The sequence below is a fragment of the Vipera ursinii genome, assembly GCF_947247035.1.
Source record: "Vipera ursinii genome assembly, chromosome: 1".
Lineage (NCBI taxonomy): Eukaryota > Metazoa > Chordata > Lepidosauria > Squamata > Viperidae > Vipera > Vipera ursinii.
In genome coordinates, this window is record NC_139512.1 from 68,302,388 (window position 1) to 68,319,091 (window position 16,704).

A 16,704-nucleotide genomic window follows, 5' to 3' on the forward strand; every position below is an offset into this window, starting at 1 on the left:
GAACGATGTAGAGCTGGCCACGCCCACCCAGTAGGCCATACGCACTCTAGCCACGCCCACCCAGTAGGCCACGCCTAGCCTGGCCATACCCACCCGGCCCCCTGAGGGCAACCGCAATGCTGATGCGGCCCTCAATGAAATTGAATTTGACACCCCTGTCCTAAAGGATTTCTAAATATTAAGAACACCAATTACATTGCCCCCGAGAATCCATAAACTCTAATATTCCAGCCAGATTAAAAGCCACTACAATGCAGACAGCGATCGGTACACATATAGTTTGCCGGCTCACCTTCTACCAATACCATCTTTATAGTTTACTCCAATCTCACTAGTAGAGCTCACTTCATCGTAGCTCGAGCGAGATGGCTCTCTCAAAAGTTTCTCTGTGGCGTTCAAGGTATCTCTCTTAGAAGGGCTATCTGGTTTTTCACTTTCCGATTCCGAGGAGGTGATGGCCACCACTTCCAGAGGAGATTTAGGGACTTCCACAAATTCAAGGGATGCGTCACTGTCATTCTCCTTCTTCCTCTTTCTTTCCTGAGCGTCCTCTTGCTTCGGAGGGGTGGAGGTTGTTACTTTTTCTCCCTTGGGTACCTTTGCAGCCTTTGCTTTCCTAAATGGTTTTGAATCATTCACGTCCTGTTCTGTATCACTGTTCTCAGGGACACGGGCTGCACGGAGGGCTTTCTTTTTTTTCAGCTTTTTCTTCTTCTTGCTTATTTTGAATTCTGCGGCGCCCATCGTAGAGATGGCCGCCTGCTCAGGCTGTTTGGTTGCCCGCATATTATTTCCCTTTGTGGCAAGTTCGGAAGTAAACGGCCGGCTTTCGAGTGAGCCACTGCATGGCTCAGATATGGTGTTGCCCACTGGAATGATCTTGTCTTGGGTTTTCAATGAAGATATTGATCCTGAACAAGTAGGGGAAGAATGGTCAGATAACCTTGTCTCCACCACATTTGGAACAGATTTCTGAATGTTTTGATTTGCTTCTTGGAAATCAATAAGTCTGGACAAGGACATACTAGCGGTGATAACTGGATACAACGAAGGCTGTGGATTTGTATTTCCTAAAGAAAGAAGATGGAACATTCCTTTTTCACCTAATTGAACAATGAACTGTTATACTTGAGCTTCATCATATATGACTTTTGGTGACAAATTACAAAAATCAATTCAAGCACTTAATCAGAATATTATTTCATACTCTGGGCCTAATATTAAATTGGCTCCAATTCCTGTAAATAGGATTCAGGCAAGTCATTTTCTCCTAGCATGACTTCTGCATCTATACAATGTAGATAACAATGAAACCCTCTGGAACATTTTTCTCAAGTTACACATGGCAAGTCAATTGAAACGCTTAGTTAAACTTGGGATAGAAATAAGCCATAATTAAGCCTGGGAAACCACAACCATGATACAATATTGAAAGGTATCCAAGCTGTTTGTGAAATTCTCAGGAAGAGAACGTATAAATGCAATACCAACCTATGAGTGAATTGGGCTCCGACACATTTATTTAAATCAAGTATTCAAATAAAGAGTATCCCTAAGAAAAAATATTACTTCAGTTAAATAATTGGGAATTGTTCTCTCATTCATCCACAAGCTGAGTCATTAGTGAAAAGTCACAGACTGGTTAAAGTGACACAATTATTGTCATGAACTTACTTTATCGTGTCTGCATACTGTATATGCTAAACCCACTAAAGATCAGGTTTGCTCACTCTACAGACCGATATAGCTCAGTTTTCATCCCAAATTAAGACTCCATAATCACAATGAGAGAGAGAGAGAGAGAGAGAGAGAGAGAGAGAGAGAGAGAGAGAGAGAGAGAGAGAGAGAGAGATCAACTTATCTTTAATATACAGTAAACCAACATACTATCCTGCAAGTGAAGTTCTGTTTGTGGGGAACGTGGAGTACTCTGTTCAGGAACATTCATGAAGTCTTCTCTAAGCTCTGGAGACACAGTTTCTTGCTTGATTTGTATGGATGAATCAGGAACTGTGATGGGCGCAACGTCCACAGCAGTCTGGAATGTAGGATAAGCCTTTTCTTGGACAGGGGCTGCAAAAGGAGAAGGGATCTGCACAGGGATAGGTGGAACAGCTTCCAGAAGAGGAGCAAGAAGACCTGCATTAGCTGTAGGATCCTGTGTCAAATGGAGCTTGCCAAGGCTTTTTTCACTTGTGCTGCTATGATGTGGCTGTTGCAATTGCGATTGTTCTGAAGGCTCATAAGTGTCTAAGAAGGGAGCAACACAATTCATATTAAAATCTGTTTTTTAATAAAAAAATATTATGTGGCACACGTTCTGTCTTGACGTTTTCCAAACTTTCCAAACTCGCTAGCACTAATGATGTTACCTAGTTTGGGTAATGTAAGAAAAGAACAAAGCTCAGAGAGCAACAAGGATCCCAAGCTACAAATATTCTCCTACTATTGGTTTCCAAACTCTGCATACACTTGACTTGTCCAGGAAGTACATTGCCCACCTGCTTCCTTTCATCTTCTAAATTCACATGCAAGCTGAGCGTGCTGTGGGATCAAGACAGCATTCATTTTTCTATACAGCTTTCTTCTTTTAAATATCTACAGAATTTAAAGCATCCACCTGCCTCAAACTGTAAACAAAATATGGAACCTTTCCCTCCCCCCATATCGTGCCCATCCCCACCAAATATATTCAAAGGTACACCCCTTTGAATGTATTGTCATTGTCAATGTCATTTCTTGTTCAATATTTTTCCCATATTTTTAATTAACAAAAAAATGAGATACTGAAAATCAAAGCATCAGGCTAAAATGTACCATTTATTGGGAAAGATATTTCTGGGTCCTGTACAGAAAAGATTGATTGAAAATGCTCATTAATAAAAAAAACAACCTCAAAGTACACAATGACTATCAGTGCAAGGACATACAGGAGCAGAGCAATTGAGGTTCACATTATGCTCAGCAAATGTTTATTTGTTTAAAACAAATATAGGTTTTTGTTCCCAATCAGAAAATGCAACCACATTACTAATAAGGATGGAATCTTTCTAAACTATGAGGCATCACAGTGAATATTACTGATCAGAGAAGAGTATTATGGGAACTAGTTATATGTAAAGTGGATGGTCCCTGGGCAGATTTTCGTGTGACCTCCAAAACTGCAATGAAAAGAAGCAAAAACATTAAGGAAGTTGGGAAGTCTTAAGTTTAGACCTTCCACTATGCACTAGTGAAGCAGCATGGCTTCCTATTTCAATTAAACCAGGGGTCTTCACACTTGGCCCTTTTATGACTTGTGGACTTCAAGTCCCAGAATACCTCAGCCAGTGTGCCTGGCTGAGGAATTCTGGGACTTGAAGTCCACAAGTCATAAAAGGGCCAAGTTTGAAGACCCCTGAATTAGATCATATACCTCGATAGCAGATGAACAGTTCTCAGTACAGGTAGCCCTCAACTTATGACAACTGAGCCCCAATTTTATGTTGCCAAATCAGAAATTTGTTAAGTGAGTTTTGCCCCACTTTACAACTTTTCTTGTCACATTTGTTAAGTGAATCACTGCAGTTGTGAAACTAGTAACCCAGTTGTTGAACAAATCTGGCTTCTCCACTGACTTTGTTGGTCAGGTCACAAAAGGGGGTCATGCGACCCCAGCACACTGCAGCCGTGATAAATATGAGTCAGTTGCCAAGCACCCAAATGTAAATCTCGTGATGATGAGGATGCTGCAAAATGGTCATAAGTCACTTTTTCAGTGCCGTTGTAACTTCAAACAGTCACTAAACAAACTATTGTAAGTCGAGGACTACCTATGTAATGCAATTTGAGGATCACGTTACTGAATGAAGTCCAAAACCCTATCCTGTCTCCTGATATTGAAGAGTTTTCTGGGTAAAACCTGGCTGCTAATTATATTATGTATACCAAGAAATAACAAAGCATTTCAGAGAAGTGTCAGATGAGACCAGAGGCAATATCAGAAAATCTGTAAAGACATTAAAGATAGAAACAGACACAGAAAAACAAGAAGAATTTTCAAAAATCTCTGAACTCAGAAAATGTTCCAAACTTGAAATGGCATGCTGAGAATGGCTTTCCTATTATCAGTTATGGTGATTTAAATAAGCTAAAAATGGAAGGAATGAAATTTCGCTCTGAAAAAATTCTATACTGTTCTCAAAAAATGGAAGAAATGAACTTCTGTACCACAGAGATGTCAACAACCAGGATGCCACAGAAGATATTTCCTATTGACAAAATCCCCAGTAGAAGATGAAATTTATTTATTTTATTTATTTATTAATGGGACTTATATCCCGCCCTATCTCCCGAGGGACTCAGGGCGGCTAACAACAACAAAAATTAAAGGTCTCTGTACAGTAAATTAAAATTTAAAATTGAAATAAATTAAAGATTAGAGTTAAAATTGTAAACATAATTAAAATCCCTGTCAGTCCAGGTCAGCCAGGTGGAAAAGGAGTGTTTTGAGGCCGCGGCGAAAGGACCGGAGATCTGGGGCCATCCGAAGCTCAGGGGGGAGCTGGTTCCATAGGGCTGGCGCTCCCACAGAGAAGGCTCTCCCCCTGGGGGTCGCCAGCCGACATTGTCTAGCCGACGGTACCCTGAGGAGGCCTTCTCTGTGTGAGCGTACTGGGCGATGGGAATTCGTTGCCGGCAGCAGATGGTCCTGCAAGTATCCCGGGCCTAAGACATTGAAATTACATCAGCACTATAGTTGTTAGGCTACAAGAACTGATGGAACATCTACAGAAATCTGCCGTCAAAGATGGAGAATCTGTAAAAGTTCTAACTAAACTACATCAATAAATCAAGAGAACAATAAAATAGCCAAAAGATTAAAAAAAATAAGTCTACATAAGAATGCCAAAGAAAGAAGACATAACGATGTGTGCAGTCCATAGCAAATATTCTTAATTTCACATCCTAGCAAAATGCTTAGGATCGCCAACATAGATTAGAAAAGAAGACGCCAGAAGCTGGATTTAGAAATCTGAGTAATTGGGAAAATGAAAGAATTCCCCAAATAAGTAAGTATACTGACTACAGAAAAGATTTTGATTGCGGTAACCCTACCAAGCTGTGGGATGTATTTAAGAAACTCGGAATCTGAGAACATCTCACTGTTTTGTGTTGCATATACCAGATCAAAAGCCAAGATCCAGATGGAACATAGCTCTAAGTCAGCAAAGTTACCTTGTAACCCCTGCAGGATCTGAATCCTCTGAGTCCTCAGAGATCCCATTTCTACTGATACCTAGAAAATAAAAGAGATTTAAATAAGGAGCAGCAAATACTGTGAAAGTAAGACCTATCCCAAAAATAAGCCCTACCTCAAAAATAAGCTGAGGTTTTGGGGTGAGGCACACACCTAAAAATCAAGGTAGGGAAGAAGTGGGGTTGTGGAGCTGCCCCCACGCACCCCGCACCCACTTACCTTGCAGCCAGGCCTCTCCTCTCCAACCCACTTTTTCTGCGGCAACCCTGGACCTGCATTTCACAGTCAGAGACCTTTCTGGAAGGCCACTGCAGACGAGAACCGAGCTATGGATTCAATCCATAGCTCGGTTCTCGGCTACTGTGGCCTTCCAGAAAGGCCTTTGACTGCAAAATGCAGGCCAAGCTCCATTCTCAGCCGCAGAATAAAGCTACTTCTTCGGTCCCAGAAGTGGGGTTGTCAGTGCCGGAAGTGAATGGAAAAGACAGACAGACACACAGACACACACACACACACACACACACACACACAAATAAGACCTGATGCCTCTTTTGGAGGCAAAATAAAAATAAGACTGGGTCTTATTTTTGGAGAAACCCGATAACATCCTTCTGAAATTGCAGGAATCAGAGCAAATAGACTCCAATTTATGAAATACCTGCTGTTTCACTACAAGTAAACGTTGGACTTCAATATAAGCTGCTTGCAGAGCAGCTCGAGCCTGCAGGAGGCTTTCATCTACGCACTGTAATGATTTGCTTAGTTCTTCCTCTCGCAGGGAAATAACCAGCAGCTGATCCACCTGAGAACGCTCTACAAAAGAAAATGTTGTAAAACATCATGGAGGGACATGACATTTGGGAGACATTTAGAAAGCGATTGTCTATGTCAGCTGTTTCAGCACCATCTAAACCAGGGGTAGGCAACCTTGACTCTTTTATGACTCGTGGACTTCAACTCCCAGAATTCCTGAGCCAGCATGGCTCAGCATGGAAACCTCTCCATTTCTCCTCAGCATGGCTGGCTCAGGAATTCTGGGAGTTGAAGTCCACGAGTCATAAAAGAGCCAAGGTTGCCTACCCCTGATCTAATCTCTATATAAATCATGTTGTGTTTGATGGTGCCTTTCACTTAAGGATTAACTTTACTTTATCATTCTTGGGAACACCTTTTTCTTATGCATTCTGCAGAACAAGCATGTGTATTAGCTTACTGTAATCATGAAAGATTATGGAGATAACTTAACTTTGGTCTCCACAGGAAATACAATTATTATTGTACACTAAACTCCTAAAATATAAATTGAAGGCAATAATGAGATGTTAGCTGACCGCAATCACCCACCTTTTTTCCCTTTGATCTTCCTTCGTTTAGTCTTTCTTTCTAAACTTGGGATTTCAGGACAGGAGCCCTCCTAGAAATTAAAAGATTAACATTTCTAGTCAGTTAAGCCAACACTGCACATAATGTTTAGAACTAGTAGCATTTTTTCCCCATGAGAATTATTTTCAAGTGAAATAATTAAACCAATGAACTACCATTAAATTACTGAGGCATACTTTCTTTGTGTGACCTCAGTTTGATCCACAGGCAATCACACATCTAATGAAACAGATGTAGCCAAGACTCTGCATTGATTTTTCATTACTAATACCCTCCCTACCAAGAACTTAAGAAAAAACAATTTCTTTATTTTTTTATTTTAATTCCATTTATATCCCGCCCTTCTCCGAAGACTCAGGGCGGCTTACAAGCTTAGCAGTAGCCTTCATTCTATGTATATGCCTGCTTATTAGGGCTTTCATACACCCCCAAAGCGACATTATTACAAAGTCAGCTTAATTGCCCCCAACAATCTGGGTCCTCATTTTACCTACCTCGGAAGGATGGAAGGCTGAGTCAACCTTGAGCCTGGTGGGATGCGAACCTGCACTAATTGCAGGCAGCTGGTGTTACTTAAGGAGGCATTAGCCCTCTGCTCCACCAAGGCTCTACTAATAATACTACTAATACTAGTCTGAAAGTGATAAAAGCCAGTACAATATTTTTACAACCTAAATAAGAACACACATAACGAAAGGATAACTATCCAGTATAACGCGGCTTCTACAACTTGGATTTCAACTCCTATAGTCTCTCATTCAACATGATAATTGACTGTGCTTACTGGGGGATTAGGGAAGGTAAAACTGAATGCTTTTATGAGGTTGGCAAACAGGGTTTTAGATTGAAGTAACTACCATGACTAGACAGAATAAATAAACGTGCTTAGGTGGGATTCTGCATTAAATGGTTCTTTTACCAAAGTGCTACTACGCCTATGGATGAATTCAATGGCTGCAAATAAAATAAAATCACTTCTAGTAGCATATAGAGGACTTACTCCTGTTATCCTTCTTTTCTTCCCCATCCCCTGGCTATCGTTCTGCTCATTGCTTGATGTATAGCTGCTATCGGTAGCTGCATCTAGAGCACTGATGTCCGCAAGGCCTAAAACCAGGGTGGAATGTTCTTCTGCATTCTCCAATATTCCTCTGTTTTCAGATAGATGAATGGCAGAGTCAAGGCTTCTCTGGCCTTCGCTGGTACTAAAGATAGCGACATTTGGGGTAGTCTGGAGGCTGAGTTTCCTTTCGCTTGAAATTAAATCAGTCCTCTCGGCCTTGAACGGGGAGGAAGGAAGAGAAGATGACTCCTGTTTCACAGTAACCACAGCATCTTCTAATGTCTGAATTCCACTTGTTGTATCCTCAGACTTGGCAACTGAACCAGAATTGTTCTGCTTGTCTTCTTGACTTGTGCCTTGATTATTAAAGAAACTGTACATGGAGGCTGTCTTATCGACCGCCACGCTACTTTCCGAGAGGCTACGTTTCCTAACTGTTCCTGGGGAACCTATAGATATCCCTTCCCACTGGAATCCTTCGAGACTGGTGAGGTCAACTTCTTCATCCAACTCAAGGCCTTCTTGTTCATTCTGGATGAGTGGAACCATCTCAATGCCAAACCTTAAAACACAACCGTGAAACATTTATGAGTGAAACTTTTTTTTAAAAAGACACAACCACTTCTCTCAGCTTAGTTTAATGTCAAAAGCTAAGGAGAGATAAGCGTGGAAAATTCCTGGCTGTAAGGCTAGACTGTGGAATTAGAGAAGCATTTTAGAAGAAGTCAGTGGCAATGTACTTCCGTTCAGAAAACAACATGCATGTGTTCATGAAGTTATATAGGGAATACAGCTGGATTTGAAGACATCTTTAGTTTAAATTTTGTCTACAAATACTTCAGCAACATTAACGGATTTCTCTAACTATGGAGCTCAATTATTTTATCTTTTGCACACAGTTACCTGGACTTACCTAAAGCCAAGTCAATATTTTTAGCCACTCTTAGATGAGCAAAATATTGGCCAGATTCATACACGTCATCGGAAGCCATAAAAGAGAATATGTCTACGGAGATTCTCAATAATCCAGATCATGGTTGTCCCAAAGATGTTTTTCAAAAGGAAACTGGATTTTCTTAGTTTTTTCCCTTGAAAATATTTCGCTTCTCAGCCAAGAAGCTTCTTCAGTTCTGGGGAAATGGTGGGGGATGCAAGGGTTTATATTCTATTTATATTACGTTATATATATGAGGACCACTGGTCTGAGCGGAAGGGTCAAAGTGGCCATCAACATTAAAATTGAACAGCCCTCTCTTAACAGAGGGGGAGGGATATGACGCCACCTATCCCTTGTCTACAACACAGTCCCTTCGGTAGTCCCAAACCCATTTGCACTCTGATTCAGGTGACCCTAAGGGTACAGATATACCCCCAAGTGGCCTCAAAGACTCTCAAGGAGCTAACGGCCAGATGACTGCTAAGGAACATAAACTCTTCCATTCTCCATCATTCAGCCTGGACTGAAGAAGCTTCTTGTATGAGAAGCAAAAAGTTTTAAAGGGAAAAATGAAGTAAGTCCAGTTGCCTTTGAAAAACACCTTTAGGATAACATAGATTAGTACAACTTCCATTTGCTCAAGAGCTTTGTAAGGGTCATTGAAGGCTGTCCACCAAAAGTGGCCAGTGCTAGAGCCCATTTTGGGAGAGGTTTTTTTTAAGGGGAAAAGCAAACAATCCTTTCTAGGGTTATATATGAACCAAGCCAGTGTGACTGAAGATTCTCCAGTTAGACTTTCTCTTCATGAAGTTAAATTCTATGAAGGAAGCTTGCATATAAATTAGCCTAAATACTATCTTGTATATTGATGGGCTAACAGGTTTTTCAATATAAGTGTAAAATAGCACCTTAACCATTGCTGAAATGGATGGGAAGGCAGAGATTAAAAACTTATAATCAATTTTACATAATTACAACACAATATGAGCAAAAGGATATACACTACTGAAATCTTAAATGCTAAAAACCTATTCAAAAACCAGTCAATCTTGTTCAATAGGTTGACTGCATGCAGCTCTTTCTACTGATTTAAATGCAAGGATATCTTTTGCAATAAGAATAGTGAATCAAACTAAAGGGAAGACAGAATAACATCAGTGTAATTATGGAAAATATCAAATATAACAATCTACAATTAAAATAAACGTATTTCTTATTCCAAGGCTCATAATCCAGTTATATAATACTGTTTCTTTAAATATCCCCTAGATTTTTTGGGGGGGTGGGGGGGAGAATCCTAAGGTTATTTTTGTAATTTTATAGTCAATTTGATGTTAAGTGCATATACTATTTATTTATTTTTTATTTTAATTCCATTTATATCCCGCCCTTCTCCGAAGACTCAGGGCGGCTTACAAGCTTAGCAGTAGCCTTCATTCTATGTATATGCCTGCTTATTAGGGCTTTCACACACACCCCCAAGCGGCATTATTACAAAGTCAGCTTATTGCCCCCAACAATCTGGGTCCTCATTTTACCTACCTCGGAAGGATGGAAGGCTGAGTCAACCTTGAGCCTGGTGGGACTCGAACCTGCACTAATTGCAGGCAGCTGGTGTTACTGAAGGAGGCGTTAGCCCACTGCTCCACCAAGGCTCTATATTGGGGTAGCCACTTTTATAACTTTATAACACTCATGTGATATTTATTAAGTTTAATTATGTTAATTTCACAATATTGTTAGTAATTCTACAACAAATACATAAACACATTTATTCAATGAATTTTTAGTTTTCCTACAGTTTTGTAGTGAAACCCCCACCACCACCACACACACACACACACACACACACACACACATTTCAGACATGCTGTAAAGTAAGAATGTCCTTGGTAAGATTACAAACCTTGGTAAACCTTTGCCTTGTTCTTGTTTTTTCTTTGTCACCTGCTGAATAACCTGCTCCCAGTTTACATTTCTACGAGACGCACTGATAATCTGCCTCAAAGTAGGTTTCAATCCAGATTCTTTTTCTGTCTCATTCTTCCGGTGACCACTCACATTTCGAATGCGCCTTGCATTATTGAGATTTGGCTCAGGCAAATGAGAGCTAATTTTATTTTTTAAGCTAGTGCGCCATGTCAGGTCTCTTTGGAGAGACGCTGGGAACCCAAGTTTACTCAGTTCAGGAAGAAGAGGACTAGTAGACTGCCCTATAGTACCTTTGAGCAGCTCGTGATTTGAATTATCTCCACCATCTTCTTTTTCGGGAGCATCATTTGATTTCGTAACATCGTCATCCCCATCTTCTTCCAGAGTTGTTTTCAACTCAATATCTAACTCACAGGGATAGTTTGACAAAGTGTCTAGGATCTCCTTTTGGAGTTCAATGTGTTTTTTATGAGCACCATTCAGTTCATTTAAACAGTTATCATTTTTAGCTGCAATGTGATCAGGTTCAGCAAGGCCACAAGGTGAATAAGAATTTGGGGAAGTATTTATGTTTCCTGGTTTATTACCATTGTAATTGTTCTCTACTCCTTCGAACTGGACTTCATGTATCTTCTGAAAAGAACGACTATGCTGGAATTCATCTTTGGCCTTCTCCAATGCTTTGTTTAGGCTTTCATTGCTGCTAAATAGAGGTGTGCTCCCTTTTAAACTGCTATAGTTACATGCATTATTGTTCAGCTTGGATTTATTCCAGGAATTGCTAGCCTCTGTACTCAGCTGACTTTGGCCTTCCCCAGAAGATGAGGAGACGTGGGCACGTTTCAAGAGATTCTTTGAATTTTTTTTTTTGGAACAGGATTTAATATCTGGAATAGCTAGAAGTGGGGACTTCAAGGAAGGCATCTTGCTACTTTTGCTTTCAGCTTTACTTGATTTGTTCTCACTTGCGCAGGCCGCTGGCGCTTTGCCTGGTGCCACTTTCAGGGATGTTTTACTGTTAGCTGAAGATCCTGAAGAACTCTCTTCACATTTTTTCACTTTAGGGTTGTTGGCTTTAGGATCTGCTGATTCTGAAGACAGCTGAGACGATGCTTTCTCTGATGATTTAGCTGCAATCTCTTCAGACAATGGCTGCTGCTCTACGGTCTTCTGGGAAGGATAAGGAGCCCACCGGTTCATCTTTTCTCGAGAAGGACTATTGCACTTTCTACTGACTTTGGAATTCTTACTCTCTGAATGCTTAGAAACACTGAAATTTAGTAACTGATCTGAAGGTAGCTGATCACTCGTGAAATCCAATAAGCAGTCAGGATTGCCATTTTGATTATCAAGACCGGTATAATTTGCCACACCCTCCTGCCATTGCCATGTATAATTTTCACTGCTGTAATTATCCTGCATACTATTTATTTTTAACCAGGAAGTATCCATGCTGTCTACCTGAGAACTACTGTTTACAGCTCTGTTTCTTCCAATGTTCCATCCATTTCCATTTGGTTGAACAGATTTCCGGTGCCCCCTTACAGTTTTGGACTGCCAGTTGGAAAACACATTGTTTGCTTCAGAACCCCAACTGGAATTTCTTCCTCTATCATGATGATGCCAACCTGATGTTCCACCTCTGTCATTCTGATGCCAAATACCGCCAGTGTTTCCATAGTTATGGTATCGACTTGGAGGTCCTCTGGAACCATTTTGATGCCACCCAAGTCGTCCTCTTTGGCTACTGAGATGTCTGTTTGAATTAGTAGAATTCCTGGCAGAGTGAGTGAATTTTCCTTGCTTGGAATTTAAGAAACTATCCTTTTCCCAGTTCCAGTCCCTCTGTGATGGTCCCTGATGCCTCCTCAATGTTGTATCATAATGATCTCGGTCTTGATAAGGGAGTCTGTCATTTTGCCGCCTTCGCAATCTCCTGTCATCACCTTCTGCTTCACAGTTTACGTGACAAAATTCACTTGTCCTACAAAGACATAAACATTTTCATTTAATGATCAAAGACACACATATTTACATCTAATAATTTAATAATCAAAATAACAAAAAATTTGTTAAAACTGTAAAAGCTTGTAAGCCGCCCTGAGTCTTCGGAGAAGGGCGGGATATAAATGTAATAAAAATAAAATAAAAATAAAAATAAATAAATAAAATCCTGGCTTAAATCCCATTCTACATTTTTGTTAGTTTCTTTAATCAAGAATGTCAAATAACAATTTCTTCTAAGGAAGTAAAGATCAAAGTTCAAATGAAAACCAACTTGAAATTACCTTTTACTTTCAAGTGGGACAAACACTCAAAGCAAAACTCCATATATACATCACCCTTTTGCTATTATTTTTTTACCCCAGCATATCAAATAATATATGATGGAACTATTTCTTAGGGAAAAGCTCAGACCTAAGTACTTTTGAGTTGGTCACAACTGGACAGGAGAAACATTTAAAGCTCTTTAATAAACTACTGCGTAAGTGGAAGATACCAATACTGAAATTCACTTAGTCAGATACATAACTGATTTCTTCAGTTTCACTGACTCCTTCTCTCTCCAACCAAAGGAAGGAAGGAAAGATGGAAGTATCACACTTTGATGTCGGAGAGGATGGACAGAATTGGTGACGACCCAAACAAAATTCTTTCTACCTTACAGAGGACTATACATCAGCCAACTTAACCAAAGCAAATACATGGTCTTTAAACTGCACATTACTAAAAGCAGTGAAATGAAAGCCATGAACGATTTTTTCCAAATCGTCCAAAAGGATGTTTTATGGTACTGTCAACAGTAAAGTGCTGAAAACAGTCACCTTGCCCTGAAGGTTTGGCACAGCCATTTTGAGAGCCTTCCCAGGCTTTGCTTAAATACCAGTCACAGTGGAATTCAGTGCCTATCTACTTTCATGTGCGTACAATCTAGGAAAGCCTGCAAAGCAGCTGCACAGACTCAGGGGAATACGTATCTGCCTCAATCTTTTGTGAAGCAGTGTTTTACTCACTGGCTTGCTGCCACTGAAATATCACTCTGAATGAGTTGCACCGCTCTTCTCTTCCAAAGATTGAAATGCGATACATTCTTTTACAGCAAACTCTAAAAATATTATGCTAGAGTGAGAGAGGTTGATCAGAAATGCATTTACGTTTCAAAACCCATGAGGAATTTAACACAATTCTAAAAAAAACTGTCCAGTTTTGTAGTTTCAGGTTTTTGCATACACATAAAAATTAAGGGTGAACTCTCCACCTTTAAGCCAAAAGCCCAGCCTAGTTTCAATTTATTTTGCACGATGTAATAAAAATAGGTTATAAATCTGGTAGAATTAGTTACTGTGACCTGGACAAAAGTTTGTGAAGTGCAAAAGGCATGCGATGGATGACTGGATAGTATACTTACATAGAAGAATCTTAATATCCATATTAAAGGTAAAGGTAAAGGTTCCCCCGCACATGCGTGCTAGTCGTTTCCGACTCTAGGGGCCGGTGCTCCTCTCCGTTTCAAAGCCGAAGAGCCAGCGCTTGTCCGAGGACGTCTCCGTGGTCATGTGGCCGGCATGACTAGACGCCAAAGGCACACGGAACGCTGTTACCTTCCCACAGTAGTGGTCCCTATTTTTCTACTTGCATTTTTACGTGCTTTCGAACTGCTAGGTTGGCAGAAGCTGGGACGAGTAACAGGCGCTCACTCTGTTACGCGGCACTCGGGATTCGACCCGCCAAACTGCCGACCTTCCGATCGACAAGCTCAGTGTCCTAACCCACTGAGCCACCGCGTCCCTTTCAATATCCATATTAGGTATGTTTAAATATAAGTGGCAAAAATAAATCCGCAGCTATTTCACGCAGAGAAAGCTATATCAATAGTAGCCAGGTTTAATGGTGAATTCAGAAAGCATTACTCCAAAACCAAACACTTCTAAATCATAAACTTAAAATAGCAAGTTAGTCAGCTGTGGTGAATTCTCCCAGCTGCAGGCAACTCCAGACTGCCCAGAAGGCACGCCCTGCGCTTTCGAAAAGCATTTTATTTTGTTCAGAGAACCAATCAAGAACTTCATAAAGTGCAAATCAATCAAAAGTGGAAGCGCTCACCGGTTTTGTTCATTTCTTTGCTGTATTAACTGGATCAGTTCCTTGTCGAAGTATTCTTCGTCGGCCTTTTCTTTTTCTTCCTCGGCATCGGGGCTTTCCACACTGTCTTTGTGCAACTGGCTGGAGATGTGCTTGGCGTATGCCGACAAGCCCACCACCGTCACCCTGCAGACTTGGCACTCGTGATTGCTGTCCCTGGGGAAAGAAGGAGAAGGTGGGCACTCAATTCTTCCCACAGGCATGGCAAAACAAGGCTGATCTTAATTCGGTTTCCTTTGAGACACAAGAGCCGGTAATTTAGGCTGAAGTTCAAAAAAATAAAATAATAAACCTGTTGCTTTCTAGGTTTTTTTTCTTTCTTTTGAATTCGCTTGGCTGTTTCTTGGTGAATTTCAGATTATTATTATTTTTTTCCAACAATCAAGAGGTAACGAACTTGATAATAAGCAAAAGGGTCACATCTGGGATTCTTCTTGAATTGCTGTACTCAAAATCTTGTGAAAGGAAACATAGCAGAGCCGGGGGGGGGGCTTGCAGAGCTAGCTGAAGCCGCTCTCAAGCACCTCCATGGTGCCAGCTGCACTGGGGGAAACCAGTGTCAGAAGCTAGAATTAAGCTCTCTGTCTCAGCTTTCCTCAGCAGAGGAGGGGAGAGAAAAGTTCGGCAGCCAATCTTAACCCAGTGAAACCTAACCCGGGACAACTGGCACAGTGGCCTGGAATTCAAAGACTGCAAGGGAGTCTCCAATTCACTGTACTTTATTTGGTTTCAGAAAATGCAAGTTGCCCATTCTCCGCTTGGCGAGGATTAGGCTAAAGACACAAAATTATTTCAGCTGGAGGGAACAGGCAGCTGTCAGACAAGTGGCAAGAAATAAAAATCCTACATATTTAGCTTCCAGAGTTGGAAGCTTTCAGAGAAGGAAAGCCTCAAAATGCTTTGAAGAGAGGATAGTTGTCGCTGCCAAAATAGGGCAAGAAACTTATTAAAATAAAATAAAAAAAATCTTTAACTTTTATTTTTAAGGCTGCAATTTTCCAAAACTTTGTGAGATTTTGTGATCTCAGATGAAAATGCCAAAATCAGAATTCTTTTGCAAAGGTTAGATCAGAATTCCACAACCTTTCCAGGTTGGTGGCAAGGGGGTGGAGAGTGGGAGTGGGGTGGGGGGAGAGGGGACAGTTTTGTGGGAGGAACAGGTGCACCTGTACACTCATGTGCACGTACGAGCATCCTTTGTTCACGCAAGTGGGGCCGAGAGCACCTGTGACGCTCACATGAGGCCACAATCACCCATGACACTTGTGTGAGGCCCCGAGCGCTTGCGCAACTGAGGCCCCGAATCCCTGAGACCCTCACGCGAGTGAGGCGAGTGCTCACGATGCTTGAACAAGAGGGGCTGTGAGCACCTGCAACGCTCGTGTGAGTGGGGCTGTGCGTGTGCATAAACGCATGCGCACCAGCCAACCACTCCACGTGGCCCAGTTGCGAATAGGCCAAAGATTGGTAGTGGGCCATGGGCCACAGGTTGGGGACCCCTGGGTTAGATGGTCAACATTTGAAAAGATTTAAAGGAATTTTGCAAGTGGACCCAAGCTGTCACAGAAACTCATGAAATAACACCAAAGGCCTAAAAATCCACTCCTAAAAAAGAACACAAGAAACTGAACAGCAAAATTAGTGCATTTTGTGATTATGGTCTGCAACACTTTTACATATCAACATATTGACACTGCTAGTCCACAATTCCATATATGTATATGTGTTATATACTAGGCAGAAGGGGAGTACAATCTTCAGAGATAAATTGATGACTTACTGCAATGTGAATTGGAGCTCTGTAGTCTCCTTTTCATTTCCAAATGGAAAAGAGTAAGAATGAAATTTTCAGAACTCCAAAATTAAAATCACAAGTTTAAATAAATGTTTTTTTGAAGGAAAACAAGTCCAGAGACCAATACTATCCCAAACAGATTGCATTCCTACACATTCTGCAATTAAGTATTATGAACCATTGTAGTAAGCTTTTATTAAAGTTTAATAAAG

The 16,704-nt window shown here is 40.9% G+C and overlaps 1 protein-coding gene across 2 annotated transcripts in view; it reads right to left on the minus strand.

Annotated features, from left to right (window-relative positions):
• ZNF106 (zinc finger protein 106) overlaps positions 1-16,704 on the minus strand; it is a 43,664-nt gene that overhangs the window by 17,112 nt on the left and 9,848 nt on the right. The window contains exons 4-12 of one of the 2 annotated variants that reach the window (XM_083350569.1): positions 14,659-14,853; positions 10,529-12,538; positions 7,623-8,247; positions 6,584-6,653; positions 5,898-6,052; positions 5,218-5,278; positions 1,888-2,250; positions 1,026-1,070; positions 293-911 (exon numbers count right to left, since the gene is read on the minus strand). In XM_083350569.1, coding sequence (XP_083206695.1) covers positions 293-911; positions 1,026-1,070; positions 1,888-2,250; positions 5,218-5,278; positions 5,898-6,052; positions 6,584-6,653; positions 7,623-8,247; positions 10,529-12,538; positions 14,659-14,853 — 4,143 coding nt within the window. Of the gene's footprint in view, positions 1-292; positions 1,071-1,887; positions 2,251-5,217; positions 5,279-5,897; positions 6,053-6,583; positions 6,654-7,622; positions 8,248-10,528; positions 12,539-14,658; positions 14,854-16,704 lie in introns of both variants that reach the window. The other variant, XM_083350568.1, reaches the window with a different exon arrangement.